General features: G+C 36.8%; 1 protein-coding gene across 1 annotated transcript; it reads left to right on the top strand.

Annotated features, from left to right (window-relative positions):
* Window positions 1-5,412: 5,412 nt before the first annotated feature.
* On the top strand, window positions 5,413-18,680 carry LOC114357264 (lachesin). The gene is made up of 9 exons (XM_028310791.1): window positions 5,413-5,500; window positions 6,859-7,066; window positions 8,938-9,087; window positions 9,934-10,062; window positions 11,218-11,355; window positions 13,340-13,489; window positions 16,195-16,278; window positions 17,779-17,868; window positions 18,452-18,680. The coding sequence occupies exons 1-9, from the start codon at window positions 5,417-5,419 to the stop codon at window positions 18,469-18,471; spliced, it is 1,053 nt and encodes a 350-aa protein (XP_028166592.1). The 5' UTR covers window positions 5,413-5,416; the 3' UTR covers window positions 18,472-18,680.
* Window positions 18,681-20,263: the final 1,583 nt, after the last annotated feature.

Genomic DNA, 20,263 nt, shown 5'->3' with positions numbered 1-20,263 from the left:
AGAATTTTCGCATTTTGTTCATTTGTTCACGTACAATACTGAACATACATTGCCTCCATCGAATAAGCTTTTCCCAAAAAATATTGATATTGCAAAATGCCTTCACAAAACTGAAGGATTTAAAACTTGATTGGTAAGACGTGTTATTCGTAGTCTAAAGTTGCCTACAAACACCCTTTACTTATTTACTTAGTTTTAAATTAAACCGACACCAGACATGTGAAAGTAAATAAAAGCTTGTAAATGTGCTTACTTAACTTTAAACATGTTAACCGGTGTTATTTTGAACTTTGTTAATTGAATTTCCATATTTTCCGAGTAACCACCACAATTAATTAGCCGTTTCGTTCGTGTCACCTTCGTGACTGTAAAGGTTACTTCATCATCAGCCCATCGCAGTCCACTGCTGGACACAAGTTTGTTAATTACATTAATCTTGTAACTGTCTGAAATAAATTGATTTAGATTACCTAACATAAATTGTGGAACTTAAGTACGGCCGCAGGTAGATTTAGTTTTTACGAGGTAAGGTACAAAGATAGATAACGCTTAATGTTATCATTATTAAAACCTTTTATTCTTCATCACGTCTTCTCTCTTTACGTTCTACCAACTTATTATTATTCTGTGGTTCTACTAAATTCGATACCGATTCTTATTTCATTTTTGCTGAAGTTTTTTTTATATTTTCTTTAAAAAAGATTCTTACTTCTCTATATCTATGAAATGCCTACTTTTAATTTACGCTCTCTAAACATTTTCTGATTTTAATCCATTAGGCAACTAAAGCTTTTATGTAACACTCGGAGCCTTAGTAAATATCGAGTGACTGGAAAATCTACTTCAATTAAAACGGTTGCATGATTAAATACCCCAGTTAATGCTTTAGGTGATTGGAAAATACGAACTATTTCTAAAGATATTGTGTTACCAAGGACCGGTACTTCAGACGCCCACAACATTTCGCATAGATCGGCAGACAGATGAGCTAAACATTTATCAGGCAGGCGTAATAAATTAACAACCTTAGGTAGGTAATTGGAGTTTTCAAGAATTAAGTATCTTGTGGTTTTGTTAGTTGCCCACTGAACATGTTTTAAATTAACAAATCTTTCCAGAATTTTCTGACCTGTTTAAAAACGTTTCTACCTAAAAATATAGGTAATTGTGCTTAAACGATGACTTAGTTAAGTTTTTGGTGATTTTGATATTATCCAGATAATAAAGTCTCATCTTTCAAGATTTTACTTACCCGAATGAAAATGTCAGTCACATTACTTTTGATCTCTGACTAAAACACAACGATTGTAACATGACCGTATAACGTTGTTTTGTAACAATACCAATACCTTCTCCCAAATGTCTCCAACGAAGCATAACTTCCACTGCTATTCAGCTGTGAACACTTTCATGTAGGTAAGTAAATTTATTTCCATTCGATTGATGTAGAGACAAAAGCCAACCAGTTGGAAGATTGATACTTATTCAAGTATAATTGTCTGAACCCTTGCTTGCCTTGAGTTCTTTTTTGTTTCCAATTTATTAAACATTCACTGGATTGTTATTCTCTAAACTATGTACGGTTTATTAATTTCTTTAATAGTATGTAAGTAGGTCAGTAATATTAATTGTTAGTAGGAAACTACATAGGAAACTATCGTCTTTATTTTAAGGAACGAATCCTCAAGTAAATTGCAAAAAATATTATTAGAAAACTGTTGTTATAGATTTTAGAAGCCACTATAGTATAGTAGCCACCAATGCAGACATAGACATAGTCAATAGTATATAATACATAAATTAAATATCAAGATATATTCTGTATTTATTGTAGGGTTAGTAACCTAACCTGACCAACCCTTTCTCGCTTTTGCAGGAATAAACACTTGGATGAGCAAAACATGTTCAGTGATGACTTACAGAGACCCTAATATAACATTTTGGGAGATACGACGAATACGTAATTTTAGAAGACAAATACAAGATAACGCAAGCAGAATAATGGGTGTTAAATTATCTCGCCTACTTACTTGATAAATTAGGAATTAAGGTTGACAAATTGTTCAATTAAGATGTAGGTACCTACTCGTATATAACTCAGTAATATCATGAAGCTGCAATCAAATTGGGAGATCGTAGGATCGTAAAATTTGTATTACCTAACTAATAGAATATATCTATCTACTTACCATCCTTAATTATATTCGAATCAATTGTTTTTGTAGTTGACTATATTTTGTACGTTTCAGGAAGCTCAGTGCAGGTACTTATTTGATATTCATTTTGTAGATAGTACGATAGTACATTTACTTTGCCTATAAGTACCCGTTCTGGAGAAAAAAGGGTTTTGATAAACTTTGTGACAGACAACAAAGGGATTATTATAAGGGGTTTTCCCATTTTCCCTTTTTAGATACGGAACCCACAATCACTTGTACCTAAAGCAAAATAAGTATTTTACTTCTTAATCAGTCCAAATAAATTATGAACCGCCATCTTGGTAGTCTACTTAAAATTGTATACAGGGTGTTAGGTAAATGGGTATATGAGCCGACACTAGCCCATGTTAACATGGTCATATAAATGGTATGGTGAAGTCAGAAATTTCATATCTTCATTTTAATTATTTTAATTTTCATACAAATCGGATTTTATAAAATTTATTTTGTAAAATCCGATTTGTATGAAAATTAAAATAATTAAATTTTCATACAAATCGGATGTGCTTAGATAGATCAGTATCTGGATTCTGGTGATAATTTATTGGATACTTCTTGTGATAAATTCAATTTGTGTTTTTCTGTGAATTTCGCCTCTAACGGATTTGGGATAAGATAAATCAATTAAGGTAAGGTGCAATGTTTCTTTGGTTCGGGAAATATTAAATTAGTCCCATCCCATTAAGTTAGGTAGGTAAGTACTTAGGTAGCGAAATATAATATAATTTTTGAAGTGTTTCGTATACCTACGAGGTTTTGTGACAAGTACCTATCAAGATAACTTCGTCTCGAAGGAGAAAGTACCTTAGATAAAAATCCTTTCAATAATAGGGTAAAATAAATCCCACCAAAAACATAAATGTAAAAAAGGAGAGCCAAGTTCAATACAAAAATTATGCTTGGCTGTGGGCTTCGCCGCAAAAAGAATGAGTGCCAAGTTCTATGCAAAAGCCAAATATGTATTTATAGGAACAAAATAACATAATGAACAAGTATTAAACTCTATTTCTTTGCTTTATTGGATACCTATTACAATATTGCTGTTATTTAAAAATGTGAGATTTTGTGACTACACTCGCGAGCAAAAGTATGGAATCACTTACATGAAGTTGTTTCCACGCGATCTTGTGTACTAACGAATTTGTTAGTAACAAAAAAAGTGGCACCATTTTAAAGATTAAACTTTTATCTTTAAATTGATACTAAATTTATTTAAATCACACCAGTATTTAAAAAGATATCCCGGCTGATGTAAATAAGTAACGAAAAAGACATGTATCAACTGTTTGATACGTCGCGAGTTGCGGCCTATTTACCCCCTATAAAAGCACGCGTTTTCGGATTTTTGCTTTCACACGTTGATTCATACACATCTCCGATTCTTTTGACACTTTACCTGTGATTCTACACCTTCAGAAGCAGCACAAATCGTTGCACTATTGCAAGAAGAGCTCAGCCAGCGGGCTTTCGCACGTCAGCGCCACATAAGCCAGTCCTGGATTTCGAAAGTTTTAAGACGCTTTCGGGAGACTGGTGGCTTTATCTCGAGACCAAGTTCTGAACAGCGCCGGTGCACATCGCAGAGGGAAGACCGTTTTTTCATGTCAACCTCTCTGTGAAATCGTCATTTGACTGGAATCGACCTCCAGCAAGAGCTCAGAAATGTTCGTAGGATAGTTGTTAGCGAGTGGACAGTTCGTCTAAGATATAAGCAAAAGAATTTGACTCCAAAAAGGCCTGCCACAGGCTCGAAACTGACGGCAGGTCACCGATAAGCACGCTTTCAATTTGCTCGTACACATCTCGATGGGAAGGCGAGTAATGGAGGCGAGTTCTGTTCTCCGATGAATGCAAACTGTGTTTGCAGTACAGCAGTCGAAGAGGTCGGGCTTATAGGCGGTCTGGGGAGCAATTTGTGCAGTGCTGGTTCGTTAAAACAGTGGCTTATGGGGGTGGCTTGCTCGACTTCCCATCGAGATGTGTTCGAGNGATAAGCACGCTTTCAATTTGCTCGTACACATCTCGATGGGAAGGCGAGTAATGGAGGCGAGTTCTGTTCTCCGATGAATGCAAACTGTGTTTGCAGTACAGCAGTCGAAGAGGTCGGGCTTATAGGCGGTCTGGGGAGCAATTTGTGCAGTGCTGGTTCGTTAAAACAGTGGCTTATGGGGGTGGCTTGCTCGACTTCCCATCGAGATGTGTTCGAGCAAATTGAAAGCGTGCTTATCGGTGACCTGCCGTCAGTTTCGAGCCTGTGGCAGGCCTTTTTGGAGTCAAATTCTATTGCTTATATCTTAGACAAACTATCCACTCGCTAACAGCTATCCTACGAACATTTCTGAGCTCTTGCTGGACGTCGATTCAAGTCAAATGACGATTTCATAGAGTGATTGACTTGAAAAAACGGTCTTCCCTCTGCGATGTGCATCGGCGCTGTTCAGAACTTGGTCTCGAGATAAAGCCACCAGTCTTCCGAAAGCGTCTTAAAACTTTCGAAACCCAGGACTGGCTTATGTGGCGCTGACGTGCGACAGCCTGCTGGCTGAGCCGTTCTTGCAATAGTGCAACGATTTGTGCTGCTTCTGAAGGTGTAGAATCCCAGGTAAAGTGTCAAAAGAAGCAGAGATGTGTATGAATCAACGTGTGAAAGCAAAAATCCGAAAACGCGTGCTTTTATAGGGGGTAAATAGGCCGCAACTCGCGACGTATCAAACAGTTGATACATGTCTTTTTCGTTACTTCTTCACATCAGCCGGGATATCTTTTTAAATACTGGTGTGATTTAAAAAAAATTGGCATCAATTTAAAGATAAAAGTTTAATCTTTAAAATGGTGCCACTTTTTTTGTTACTAACAAATTCGTTAGTACACAAGATCGCGTGGAAACAACTCATGTAAGTGATTCCATACTTTTGCTCGCGAGTGTATATCTAGGAGTGGGTACACTATTTATAGGAATTAGATATTTTGCTCTCCACGTGATGTAGACACGAGGAAATGACATTTTCTACTACACGATGATGGATTAGAAAGGCCTATTAGATGGAGGTAAAGCTGTTCAGTTTTTATACTAAAAGATGTAGCGTATGCCGTCACCGTCAGGGCAGCTATTGGAAGATCACCCTTATCTAAAAGCTCATAATGTTCACATTGTTCATGTTGCTTAATATTTTTATGCTGCAGATGAGCCGAAGTTCATGGGAACCAGTACTAACGTAACCGTAGTCGAGGGTAGAGACGCGACGCTCTCGTGTCGAGTAGAAAACTTGCACAAATACAAGGTAAATATTTATTCAAGTATCAAACTATGGGTAAGATAGGCAAAAACACGTCAGTCGGTTGGTTGTTGGATAAATAACAATTCAGATTCAGACCTTTGTCAATATAACGCACACAGGACTTTGTGTACCTACACTTGAATTTTCATGCTATCTAAACCAGTCGATTTAGTAAAGATTTCCATTTTAAAGCCTTCACTCAAAGAATGCGATGAAGCGTAACAACGCCTGCCAAGTAATTCCGTTACACCGGTGCCCATTTAGGGTGTTAGAGGCAGACTCAGCTTGTCTATTTACGTGTCCCATTACCAAGACTAATAGTTTCCATAATTCATTTCCCGCAGTAATGCGTTTCCATTCAAAGCGGTACACCCTCTCTTAGGAAAGGTTCCTCCTACAGAGAAATCCCCACACTCGTAAATATTAAGCCAAAGTGTTGGCACATTTGTCCCTTAGTAGAGCAATTATGAAGGTAAAGTTACTCCATTTAAGGCAACAGGCTTTGCTAAATGTAGAACCATTGTTCAATGTTCACTGCCAATTCCACTCCATGTTTTATTTCCAAACCCTTGTCGTCAGCAAGTAATCTGAAATCACGTTTCCTTTATTAAAGCCAGATTTTACAGGATCCGATTTAGCTATAAATTGTGCGCAAAAAACCATCTCGTAAATTCAATAGGTCGATCATTTCGTTACCGCTATCAATGGAGCTTTTGATAGGATCTCGGGTTGGGTTCAAAGCGGTGCGATGAAAATTGCTAAGTTGTAATTTTTTGATAAAATCATGTGTATAGTTCAAAATTTTAGCCTCCTTATCATATCACAATGTAAATAATTGTACCGCGGGTGTTTCTGACGCGAAGGTCATAAGAAATGCACGTTAAGCCATTTTGGCAACCACTTATCATATTTTCACACCGCAATGAACTCGAGCAATAATTCCGCAGGTCCCAGATTCTGCAAAATATGAATCGCTCGAGCCATAAAACATGCACGGAGCTGAGGAAATTTAGCGAGAAGGTAGCACCGCTTTTGTTGTCGAAATACTGGATTCTGGTCCTGTGCTATTATGCCTTTGTGCTGGGTGAACAACGCTGAAAGCTAATCGTTCACATCCGACAAACATCGACTGAGTAATTAACTTAAAAGGGTGGAATCTATTGAAGTCTTTGAAGATTGCAAAGAGGATATGGCAGGAAGTGGCTCTAATTTACTTGTTAAAAGTTTACTTAGTGATATCTTATCTTGTTGTTCTTCCGCGTAAGTCTAAGAGACTCATTAAAATGAAAACAGAGAGGCTTAAAACAAACCTGTATAATTTATAAATAATTTTACCTACATACTTATTTTTCCGTCAACAGGTGGCATGGTTACGCGTGGACACCCAAACCATTCTAACCATAGGTCCGCATGTGATAACAAAGAACCATCGGGTGAGCGTGACCCGCGGGGACCCCCAGGCGTGGGCCCTCACTCTCAGAGACGTGCGGCTCTCAGACGGGGGCCACTACATGTGCCAAATTAATACCGAGCCAATGATCACGCAAACGCACCACCTACAAGTTTATGGTATGTAAAATTTATGTTTGAAATACATAATGCATTGACTTTAGTGTTACTAATATCATTGGCTGGCTAAATAAATGTAGGTACTCGTTCAAAGTACAGACAAAATATCTCCAGTATTTATGTTGGGGCGATTATAATTAAGATTTTAAACTGTGTCTTTGTCTTACTATTTTAATTTATTTTAATTAAAGTAAGTACATAGGCTGACTGTAAATCAGAATCCAATGATTCGATAGTGAGACTAAAGGTTCCTTCTAGTCCAGTAGAATTAGCTTTTAAATCGGAAATAATTCCTACAAAAGATTTTATTGCTTTAATGGCTTCATTGGTTGCCCATTAAGACTCTCCTAAGTTTTCGACTTCGACGGAGTTGTGCTTAAGTTGTGGGGGCCCCCGAAAGGGGCGCTTTTTCGGTTTTCCAGTTATACCGCGTAAAGGACTTACCCTATCGAAAAGTGGTCTTCCTGATGGTTGAAGGGCATTTAATTCTGCATTAAATAAGACCAAATTCATATGTTTTGAACAAACCGTTCTCGTGCAAATGTTCGGCAAAGTAGAAAATATGTGTATAATTAATGACCCTCTCCACGTCCAATGGCTCGTTACCCGCAGGCTTCCAAGTCTTGAAAAGGAGCGCCTCAACCAGTGTAACCCTATCAAGGCATACGAGCTGGATTCGCCGATCCTTGTTCGTCCCAGCCGTTCCTTAACTGCGGTTGCTGCACCTCTTCCTGGCACTCACCTGAACGACTCTGTGTTACCTACTGTGGCTGCCCCTCTTCCTTGTATCCTCCTGCACGACTACGTTGCCTAGCCGTATGCCTGGTCTAAGGTTTGACGCCAAAAATCAACAACAACAAGTTCATATTAAAACGCTGAAGAGTTTTTTGATTGTTTGTTTGAACGCGCTAATCTCAAGAATTACTAGTTTGATTGAAATAATAATTTTTGTGTTGAATAGCTCATAAATTGAGGAAGGCTATAGGATATATACAATCACTCTACGACTAATAGAGCCGAAGCAGTAAAGAAAAATGTTGCAAGCACGGAAAATAGTATTTAAACTATTTTCACGCGTGCGAAGTTGATTTTGTGGCGTCGAACCTTGGACCAGGCATACGGCTAGGCAACGTAGTCGTGCAGGAGGCTGCAAGGAAGAGGGACAGCCACAGTAGGTAACACAGGGTCGTTCAGGAGAGTGCAAGGAAGAGGTGCACCAACCGCAGTTAAGGAACGGCTGGGACGCACAAGGATAGGCGCATCAAGCTCGTAAGCCTTGATAGGGTTACACTGGTTAAGGTGGCCCTTTTCAAGACTTGGAAGCCTGTGGGTAACAAGCCATTGGACGTGGAGAGGGTCATTAATTATACGTATGTTTTCTACTTTTCCGAACTTTAGCGCGGGAACGGTTTGTCCAAAACATTTGAATTTGGTCTTATTCAATGCAGGATTAAGTGCCCTTCAACCGTCATGAAGACCACTTTTCGATAGGGTAAGTCCTTGACGCGGTATAACCGGAAAACCGAAAAAACGCCCCTTTCGGGGTCCCCCACCACTTAAGCACAACTCTGTCGAAGTCGAAAACTTAGGAGAGTCTTAATGGGCAACCAATGAAGCCATTAAAGCAAAAAAATCTTTTGTAGGAATTATTTCCGATGTAATCAATTTTTGTGTTTAATTCTACTGGCCTATTCTTGATTATATCTTAATTTACTTCGGTACAATATTTTGTTTATTAATAATGCGATGTGGCTAGATAAAGCTTCCGTTATAACTTCGCTACGTCTATTTTGCTTCGTGATGCGATGGCGAAATTGCATTGTCACCTATGTAAAGGCAGGCAATTTGCTATCTCATTCGTTCTCCACCAGTTCCACCAGACATTACCAGCAGTAGCAGCGAAGTGATGGTGCGGGAAGGAGACAACGTCACTCTACACTGCGCCGCCTCTGGCACTCCGCCTCCCACCATCACTTGGAGGAGAGAAGACTCAGCACAAATCCGAGTTGGACTTCAGAATGGTAAATAAAATAGTTAAGCTCACAAGCACAAAATGATGGATATACTTTAATAACATAGGCAATATTAATCGCTAAAACAAATGATTTTCCGGTAGAAGACTGCAGCATCTGGAAATGTGATTGTCTTTTATTGTTCATACCTTTACTTACTTTATAAATAGTTCAAATAGTAAAAAAACCAGCTGATAAGTACGAGTACCTGTTAGCGATACTTACCTGCCTGTGCTTAAAAATATCCTTAAGTCCCAAAGAAAAGTGTGCCGCACACCCGTGCCAGTGAAAAGTTTCTTTTGTAACTAATTTGTTTTATTCCAACGACAACTTTATCCCTTTGTTCTTAACGTGATCCGAACTGTACCAAAACAAAAAAGTTTAATACTATGTTAGCACATGTATGACAAGGCGCCGAACCCCTTGTAATAAATGGTATTGAATACTGAACTTGAAACACCAAGAGGGCGAATCTCCCTTTTGGAGCGTAAGCAAAAACGTCGCCGGCCTATAATATAAAGTTTCGGACTATTCTAATAGAGTAGCATATTTATACAAAGAAAAACAATTTCAGAAACTCTGTTTGGATTTCAACATGGAAGGATATGGGAAGCTGAAATTCGTGTAATCTTACCTGAAAGTTACCTGAATTTTGGCCTTAGGTAATACAAATGTATCGCGTAGCTGTTACTACAAATTCTGTCTGAAGTTTCACTTTATCGATACGTTAAAGAAGTAATTTCTTATTTATTTAATGAGCCTAGAAGAACGAAAATCTGCATTTTGTTTGGTTTGTGTTGTGTTCCTATAACTAATTTTATAATGAGGCGAGGTGACATACCAATATGTTTTTAGTGAGCAAATGGAGCGGTGTTTGGTTGAATATGACCGACGTCCGCCCTGAACTGAACGGGGCCTTTCTATGTATCGCCACCAATGGCGTGCCGCCGTCCGTTAGCAAGAGGATACTGCTGCACGTCCTATGTAAGTGCACTTCTTACTATAGTTTGTTACTACTCCATTGGTTGGGTTTTTTATGGCGGTCAAGCTGTATAAGTATCCTGGCAACACAGGAGTTGCAGCGGTGGGAACGAGAGTTGGGAATAGCCCCGTATAGTTTGTTACTAATTTACATCCTTTCTGAACTGTTCTGGACCTATTTATGTCCCTATCACACCATACCAAGAACATAGCTAGCGTTTTTTGTATTTAATACGGCTTAAATCTGTATTACTATGAATGGCGTGATACTTTTCTTGAAAGGGCTATGAGGACATCGATGTGATTAATCGATATGTTTTTACAACATTGATATGGTCATTAGTAAAGTTCCTTGTTTTCTGTTTACTTCATTATTTACATACTTAAACAGATACTTACAACACAATACATCTAGAAAAACAATTTAATTAGAATAATGTGTTTATCAACGATCCTTGCTTTTATCATAAGTATCACAAGAGTAGCACAACAACATTACATTATTCCTATGAAAACGGAGCGAAGCTCTACAAAGTTAGCTAAGCCTTGTGTCATGCACTTTACGACGTATAAAGTCTAATAAAAGAGTAACATCAGACTGTATGTACTTGTGTACTACTCTATACTACAATTAACCAACAAATATTCATGCCGGTACCATTTTCACATGTGTGTATCTTAAATTCGACACCACAATGATACTTAAGTACTCTTCAATGACAAAACAATATGAAACCCGCTTGTTTTCAAACAAAAACGGAACAAAGAAAAAGGGACCGAAAAAGATCTTTGCTAAGCCTCTGGGTACACGTGACTACTTATATGTATTTTTTCTCTCTCTTTATGTATCTGAGAACATTATTTGTTAATCCGTACTTTCACATTCATTACACACAATTTCAAGGGCATCTTTACCGACTAAACTCAGTCCTTTACTCCATTTATAAACAGATTCAACCCGAAGAATTTCAAATCATAAATAATATTCGCGCGAACCACGAGTATAACCCAAGTTTCCCTTTTTGTCGCTAGAGACCCACTTAGGTCTAAATAGTCGAACAGAACATTTCGGCTATGTGCTTACGATACATACCAAATTAGGGTTTAGACCCAAGTCTCTAACCCAGTCTGTGAACTAATGAATATTTCATTTCCCAGGCAAACCGTCCGTTCGGGCCACACACAAGATGATCGGTGGCTACCTTGGGGATCATGTAGTTTTACGCTGCACGATGGAAGCGAATCCTCCGCCCGCGGTCTTCTGGACACATATTGATGGCAAAAGACTTCAAAACGGTAGGTGAGATATTGTAATCCATGTCCCCTGAGACTCGGAGGAAAAATACTCATACTTCATCGCTCTTATACTTTGGCACCTCCGACAAAAATAAAAAATCTTTACACTTTCCCAGAGGGTTCTATTTTCACTTGTAAAGTTTCGTTTCGAACAAAAATCCGCCCCAGCGATCTGTAAGAGCTTTTTATAATAGTACTTACTTAGGTATTGTTTATATTTTCGTCTGATAGCTAGGTACAACTTCGGTAACAAACTTGAAGGTTTTCTTTAATCACGTTCATGATTGTGAGTTTATGAAATCAGATAATACCTACAATCCTACATATTAGAAAAACACAAAATGATTACTTCTGTTCTTCGTTATAATGATTAATAAAAATCCCTTTAAAATCAAATAAGTAACTAAGATGCGAAATAGCGACTTCATTCACTGAAAGAAAATTTTACTCATGAAAGATTGACTTACCTAATTCAATGTAAAAAATTGTGTGCTAAATATAAACTACACCACGGAAATCTCAGTTAAGTTCCTCCATCACATATTGGTGCTACTACCGAGTGAAATGGTAGACCAATAAGCCTCTACCAATATAATATCGAGCGGTAAGCGTGTCTTTATAAGAAAAGGTGGAGGCTGTGGGTGGGTATTAATGTGTAGAACTCGTATATGTCGCTTACGCAGGAAATATTTGATCTCTATTCCTTCAAAGGTATTATGTATAGATAAAATGTGTTTACATGTGGGTGATATTAAAAGGAAACCAACTTTTTTTGAGAGCTACTAAAGCCCGGTCTGTGAGCACGTATAATTTTGTCCAATGACCCCTATACCCATCCTTATCGCTTCGCGCGTAATTAAATTGCTGTCGCGACTGTGCGACTGGCACGCGCAGTGAGTGTGCAAGGGATGGGTAGCTTGGGGTCATTGGACAAAATTCTACGTGCTCACAGACCAGACTATGCCTACCAACATGATGTATTTTTACACAATTTTCATCATTCATTATTTTAGATATTGTCTTAAGTTTTTTATATCTGAAACCATAAAAATAGACGAGTGAACTTTCAGATAAGTAATAAGATAGGTGTACCTAATGCCAACGAACTGCTTATTCCATTATAATTTTATTCACGAATACCTACATATACATGGTGAGCAATGTAAATTAAGTTCCAAGATTGGGTATACCTTCTTCTAAGAAATCTTTTCATACGATTGCCTATACTAAAATGCAAAACTTTCAAGGTTCACAAAATACAGATGAACCTTTCTAGTGAAAGTCAAATTAAAGGCTTTATGTTGTTAACTAATCTGTAAGAAATACTTACTTAGGGCTAGTTTCACCAGTTTCTGATAAAGTCAGACTTATCACGCTATTAAAATATGGTCGCGGGAAGCACCTTGATGCAGGTAGCGGAGGACTGGTCGTTGTGGAAATCTTTTGGAGAGGCCTTTGTCCAGCTGTGACGTGCTTTGGTTAGAACGACATAAAGGTGAGTATATGAAATGAAATGAAAAAAAATATTGTCAGACCGGGGTCCATAATCGTGTTAGTAACAATTTTCACTTAGCCTATGTTAGTAAGATACAAATAATGATTATTATAAAGCCGCTTACATAGCACTAGAGACGCAAGCTAAGCCAGTATAGACTTGAGCATTTTATCGAGCATTTCTATGTAATGTAACGTTCTTATGAATGGTACAATACAGGTAAAATGAACGACGTTTGGTTCGTGAAAGGGTGAACACTAGAACATTTTATAGAGCGGCTCGTTGTTCTGTTACAAGTAAATTCTCTAGTCTATACTCAACTCACCTTTACGCTACTTAAAAAACAAAGGTTTTTGTTAATTACTGGATACTTATTCTCAATCAGAGACATAGAATTCTGTCAAAAGTTCCTAATAGACTATCAGGGAGTTTATCAATAGCTGGTGAAACATTCCATAGTAGGTAATTATAAAGAACCCCGTATCATAGGTACAAAGTACCAGGCAAGCATGACGTCGCAAGGATACAAGCACACTGCAGCGCTGCGGATATGGAACGTGTCTCGGGAGGACATCGGGGCCTACCACTGCAATGCTGACAACCCGCTCGGCAGCGCTAGAGACGACATCACACTTTACAGTAAGTTTTATTCATCATCATCATGATCATCATCATCAGGTCATTCTCTCTAATTTACCAGAGGCTTGGCCTGCACTCCCTACCGCGCTGGCCAGATAGCTGATTGTCCCTCAGTCGCCCTTTACGACATCCAAGGTCTCTATCATAAGTAATCATAAGCTCATCTTTTTCTACACAGGTTCAATCACATTTGAAGATAAGTGGCAGTACCTAGTAGCGAATGAGTTTGTAAATAAATATGATAAAGATAAACTGAACAGTCATTGAGTTGCTTCAGTAATTTTACCAAGTACATTTTCACCTTTCAATACAAAAATCTACTCAAACGAGGTCTATGGATGGAAGATTTGGTTTTTTGTGTTAGACGGCAATATTAATAATTTACGAGTAGCTACTTATAAGATTTCCAAATGCTATTAGCGAGGATTACTTACTATACCTACTTGTATTAATGAAGTATGTAATGTAACATAATATTATCAGTAGTTCTGAGAGTCGAATCTGCTACGCTAATATTGTTTTTCGCGCTCTTCTATCCAATTTATAGTTACCATTAACTTATTATAACTCCACTTACATAATTTATGAAATAGCCTTTACATGTTGGCTTGAAATATGGAAAGCTAATTTTAAACTCGTAGTCTTCATAAATAGGGTTTAATTAAATGGCCATTTACTATCCAACAAAATTATTTCAGAAAATGTTAAGTATAGACCTAAAATGTAATCAGAATTTACTTCATTAACTAGATTTTGCATATTTCATGAGTAGCGGTTTCAAATATTGATCTAGGCTGATTTTATGTTCTTATTGTTTATTATAAGTTTTGTTTTAAATACAATGTTATTCAGAGCTCTTAAAGTTTTCTTCAGTGATGAATGTAGGTAGATGTTATACTAACATCTTTTATTGTACTCCTAGCAAATGGCTCACGGAGTCACGGCGCTAAGAATATGACGTATTATCTGCTGTTAACATCAGTATAATAAACAAAGTTGAGAGCGCCTGACACACGAGCTACAATAAAAGTCCATATTGAATTTAGCATGCACTTATATTCTGCGCTATAATTTCCAGGATCCTGGTAATAATATTCCTCAATTGAAGTGTATTGAAGTTAATTAATTAAAGGTCGCGGGAAGAGCCTGGATGCGGGCAGCGCAGGACCGTTCATTGTGGAAAACCTTGGGGGAGGCCTTTGTCCAGCAGTGGACGTCATTTGGCTGAAAAGAAGAAGAAGAAGAAGAAGTTAATTAGAATTGAAGTGTGTCTAGATAATTGTTCTTAGTTTTCTTATACGATATTAACTCTTTAATGTAGGTAGTACAATCGTCCGCACAATTACTTTCATATAATATTCATCATAACGTTCAAAATCCATTATGAAAATTCACTATGTAGTTGATCTATGTAGTTGATTGTACTATTATGCTTATTTCATTTTAACTATAAGTATCTTTCGTATTTCGGCACTTCGCAGTATCAACTATCACTTCCTCAAACTATACGAATTCAGTAAGCGAATTACTGACTATGAAATTTAAGCTCGTCTCATTATAATTAAAATTTATTCCTCTTTAGATCCATTCTATAACGGAAAATGCTCCATCCATTTCCCGTCACGGAACAAAATTAATTCCCTTAAAAATTAGCCCCGCAGCTTTTACTTAAATAATATATCCAATTAATTGTGGTTTAATTAATTAAGGTGTTGGGTCCACGAAGCTACTAACAATGTTAATTAAAAGCATTTCCTCTTCGGTTGCGAATAGAAAATATTGTTACTGGCATCTTAATCGACCATACTTATTTATTTTAATTAAAGGCTCATTATCTCTTATTTACAAATGGTAATTACCTACTAAATTACCTTACATCAACGTAGTACTATAAACAATACACACATTAAGCTTAACGCTGTAGCATCTTAAGTGGTTCTAATTGGGGCTAATTTGCAAAAAAAAATTGTGATGTGCTGTTAACTGTACACCTACTCAAGCAGTAGACATACTCAATATTCGTATAACAAAAGGTATTCCTTGACCTCTTTTGTGTTACCGAACCAAACAATCATAAGGCCTTCAATCTACGAGTAAATAGCCTTCTGGACAAGATGATATGATTGTTACCAAGAACACATTTTTTTAACAAAAAATAAATATCTTCACATATCCCAAGTACACTCAATATGGACATATTGCAAGACAGCAAACGCGTTTGTTAAAATACTCGTAAATGTGACGAAAAAAACTAAACTTTAAAGCTGGGTTGCACTGTATTACTTTAACTTTAACAAACGTCAGAAATCTGTCAAACTCTATACAAAACACACCGATTATCGTTTAGTTACTGTTAAAGTTTGGTGGTGTAACTCAGCCTAAGATCATTATTAACTCAAAATTAAAAAACGGAACCTTTATTTTGTAATAAGACACTAAGGGTTCGGACAAACCAACGCGATCACACCGCGATCAGCCGGCGTGCAGCGATGGCGACCAGACCTAAATGCATTGATCGCCATCGCTGCACGCCGGTTGATCGCGTTGGTTTGGCCGAACCTTTAGGCTGAGTTGCACCACCTTATTTTAACCGTTACAATTACAATAACCGGTGCTTTTTGTATGGAGTTTGACAGATTTTTGACGTTTGTCAAAAGTTAAAGTAAGATGGTGCAACTCATCCTAATTGTACATTCTCATTTTAGCCCTTGTTACGACGACTTCGACAACCACAACGATAGCGACGGAGTCCACGACGAGTGAAACGACAGTCGCCACAACGCTGCCATGTAAGTAGTGTGACAAACATTCACAGTTTCATTGTAATATTTTGCTAACGATGTAATTTCATGGTGTACCTATGCTGTTATGGTTCTTTTTGAAGTTGAGTTGGTAGTAACTAGTTACTTTTGATACGTAATACTTACCTAATTATATTAATTATGAGCATCATGCGACGCTTTAATGTAATGTGTTCACTAATACTTTTTAGCCATACATACAAATTTTATTTAAAACTATTTTAAATTGAACGAACATTCACAAGTAGGATTGCACTTGTTCTTTTTAGTTGAAATCGTTCCAGATATCTTCTTTTTACATTTATTTGGAAGCATCGGTGCTATTCGAGTGAACACTGATTTTATTTAATTAGGTACTTTTTGCCTTTCGCCTTAACTCTTCTAAGCTTTTAGATATTTTCTTAACCTTGGGAAAACATTTGGTCAATAATATTTTTCCTTGGGAATCAGAAAATATATTATTTTGTTACGAAGGCCCATCAACGCTAATACAATGAAACATTGATTGTGAATACGAATTGCTCATACACACACAATATCTCGTATTGACGTGCTTACGAATAAAATGAATATCCAATAAGCCTTTGTGTGTAGCGGTTAGATCAAAGCTCGTTGCGAAATAACGTTGAAAACTCGATTTAGACAGATTTCTGAATTAACAATTATTGAGTGCAGATTCAAATTGAATTGTGATTGAAAATTCTTACTCTAATTCTTTATTTAGTAATGATAATGTAGCGCCCTTTTTAGGGTACTTGCACCCGTCCCAAATATAGCTCGCCCTACCACCATTTCTGAGAAGTACCTACTTAAGTACCTAGCTAGCGCTAAGAAGTGGTGAAAGAAACTCAGTCAACTTTGCGCTTCTTTATTATAACATTTATTTAATTTTAGAAATATTTTTTCTTGTATATTTTTAAGCTCTGTATAAGAAATAATTATAATATAATACGAGTATAACTGGCACAAGTACCTACCATTATGATAGGTATTTATCGTTAGAACAATTTCACAATTTAGATAGCGACTGAAACGCTACGAGTACTACGAACGCTGTAGCATAACAGCTACGAAATTTTCGTAGCTAATGCCATGCTTCGTAGGCTCGTAGCGTTCGTAGTTTCACCGTAGACGTAAATGTTCATGAAAAGTTAAATTATGAATGCAATGCAATAATTTGCGAGTAATTAAATTGTGAAATATCATTTATACCTAGATACTGTAGGTCAGTGTTTTTCAACCTTTTTCATGACACGACATGAAAAAATATTTTGCGACCCTCCGACCGCTCGCTTTTTTTTCATGCATTTTATAATGTTACAAAAATGTTGTTATGTTACAGAATATTTCAATCCATACAACATTCTATCTTTATAACTTAACTATTTTTTTGCTGATGTTGATTTGACGACCTCCCACGACCTCCCTATAGAGGCACCCACAGGTTGAAAACCACTGCGTAGGTTAAACAAATATTTTTCTCTCTAGACGTGGAGCTAGAGCTAAATGAAGAAGAGCCGGAGCCATTCTCGGATGACGTCGTGGTGGTACTCAGCCAACATCAAATGCAGAATTTGGGTATGACGATGAATTTACCTATTAGGGACTACACCTTCATTCTAAGCGTTCAGATTAACGATTTTTTTTTTTGTAATCCAAAAAGGTTATCCTTCCACATTTTTACCAAAAACTTTTTCAAATCTAAAATGAATTGAACAAAATTTGTTTCATTCATAATATAACTTGTGAAAATGGTAACGCAATCCAAATCTAACAATTCTGGCCCTCATTCTATATTTTCCCCGCGTTTTTCCTCGTTCCCAACCCTTTGCCATGTTTCTTTGATTAAATTTTGTCTATTACCTACACCTATTATTTTCTTATATTTTTCCATTACTTTTAAATATTGCAAGCGATATTTTTATTTCTTCGTAGATAACTGAATTCAACAGCAGTTATAATTTTGTTACTAAATATATCGTAGAAAACGCCGAGAATTTTCTAGTGAATTTTAAGACACTTAAGTCTATAGAAGTAGTTTTCTTTTGCTCACAGATGTTTATAGTCTCTAAAATGTTCCTTGGCAACTCGCCAAAATCTTGAAAGGCGATGAAAGTTGTAATAGATTTTTTGTAAGATCGTAATTAAATCGCTTTTACAGATCTTTCGCCAAGTTCGTGACCAGAGAGCGGAGACCACTGGTCCATGTGGTCTGCCGGGCATCGAACCTCGTCTTCAGTGCTCTGCGTTTGCTTTGTTACGGCTTTCCAAAGCTTGTGAAGTGCAAAAACTATGAACACGCTATATATTCATCATTATAGATATTTTGTTACATTTTTTTAACAAACTCAGTGGCCAAAGAATAGACCGTCATTAAAATTGTAATTAAATAAATTGTTGCTAGAACGTCACTGCTTTTTATTTCAAAATATTTTTTCGCACAAACTCAAGTAGAACAATGTGGTAATTACTCAACACGAATAAGTAGTTTCTGATTGCGTATAGGTATGTCTTTTGTTTCAGCGACGTATTGATGAATCAATTAGCACTCCCTAAAGTCAAATTACCGAAAGTTTGTACAAGTTGTTAGAGATTAGATGGCACGAATAATTAAACTTCATTAATTGAATATTAGAGTGTGCTGTAATATACATTTGAGTATACACGAGTATCATGTATATAGGAATTAAACTTTCAGTAAGTACAAGTATGTATTTTAGTATAAAACTTTACACAAATTGCTTTCTTAGTAAAGACAGGCCTGTTCATCTCCGCGAGTTTACATCGAAACCAAAACACGCACGATGGCCCACCTACAGGATACTATTCGACAAGGCCTCACATACGAGCGAACATTGACTCACGCACGCGTATTCTTGTGTATGATGGAAGAAAATAAAGAAAATGGTGTACTAAATACTGTGCAGTATTTAACTGCCTAAATAATAATAAAAACACAGAATGTACTTTTTTAAGTTGCCTCAAGACACTGAGAGGTAAATAAGTAGTTAATATTATTCATGATAATTCATGCTAAATCATGTATTTCCTCCGCCATTTTCCGCAGTTTGGCACCTCACGTCACATCATTTTACCGAAGTCAGCCCTATAGCTTCGGCGCAGTGCCGATCACTGACGTTTGTCAACAAAATGGTGCTTGACTCTTCAGACAGGCTAAATTACACCATATTGTTAATGACATTGAGCATACATTTTTTAAATACCTTTGCGAAGTAAAACTTCTGTACGTAGTACTTATTATTATTCTGTGGAAAAGATAAGGTAAATTGTTTTTACACACAAATTGACAGTCACGAGTTGATCTTTTAAAATCTTCGAATACGTTCTATAGTATAATATAAACCTTAAAAAAAACAAAATCTTATTCACCATTAGTTTTTTTTATTTAAAGAACGGAAAGCCACAATTTTATTATTTTCAATCTTATTTGCTGAATTAAAGTAACATTAGCAATAAGTATAACTGTTGTCTCATAAAAAGAAACAGCACAGGGGCACAATAGAGGCATTTAAATACGTGATATTTGGCTGGAATATCGTTTGCGTATATTGCGGTAGTAAGATTCCCCAACGATTCAATATCTGCAGCGGGCGCAATGCAATAAAAAAGTTATGAACTTGGCCTAAACGAATGTTGATATCGAGTAGGACTTTTATTTGAGTCAAGCCTAATTAGTTCCAGTAATATTGTGCCAGTTTAATGTTAATTCAGTTTAAGGTTTGTCAAGATATCAACCAACAGTATAAGGAATAGGGTGAACTCATTTAACTTCGTGACAAAGGCATTTGAGTACGCAAATGTACTAGTACCTAATGTTGACTGCAGGTAAGTAGGTACTTACGAAGTTTCAAAAGAGAAAGCTGATTACCCTTGCTGTTAACGATAACTTATCAGTTCAGATATAACTTAACAGATCAGTTTTCAATATGAGGTCCGATGGTAGGTACTTTAT

This window comes from Ostrinia furnacalis, unplaced genomic scaffold (genome assembly GCF_004193835.3).
Source record: "Ostrinia furnacalis isolate ACB-3 unplaced genomic scaffold, ASM419383v2 OfSCF3101, whole genome shotgun sequence".
NCBI lineage: Eukaryota > Metazoa > Arthropoda > Insecta > Lepidoptera > Crambidae > Ostrinia > Ostrinia furnacalis.
Note: the sequence above shows the minus strand (reverse complement) of the source record. Positions and strands in the feature narration are given on the sequence as shown.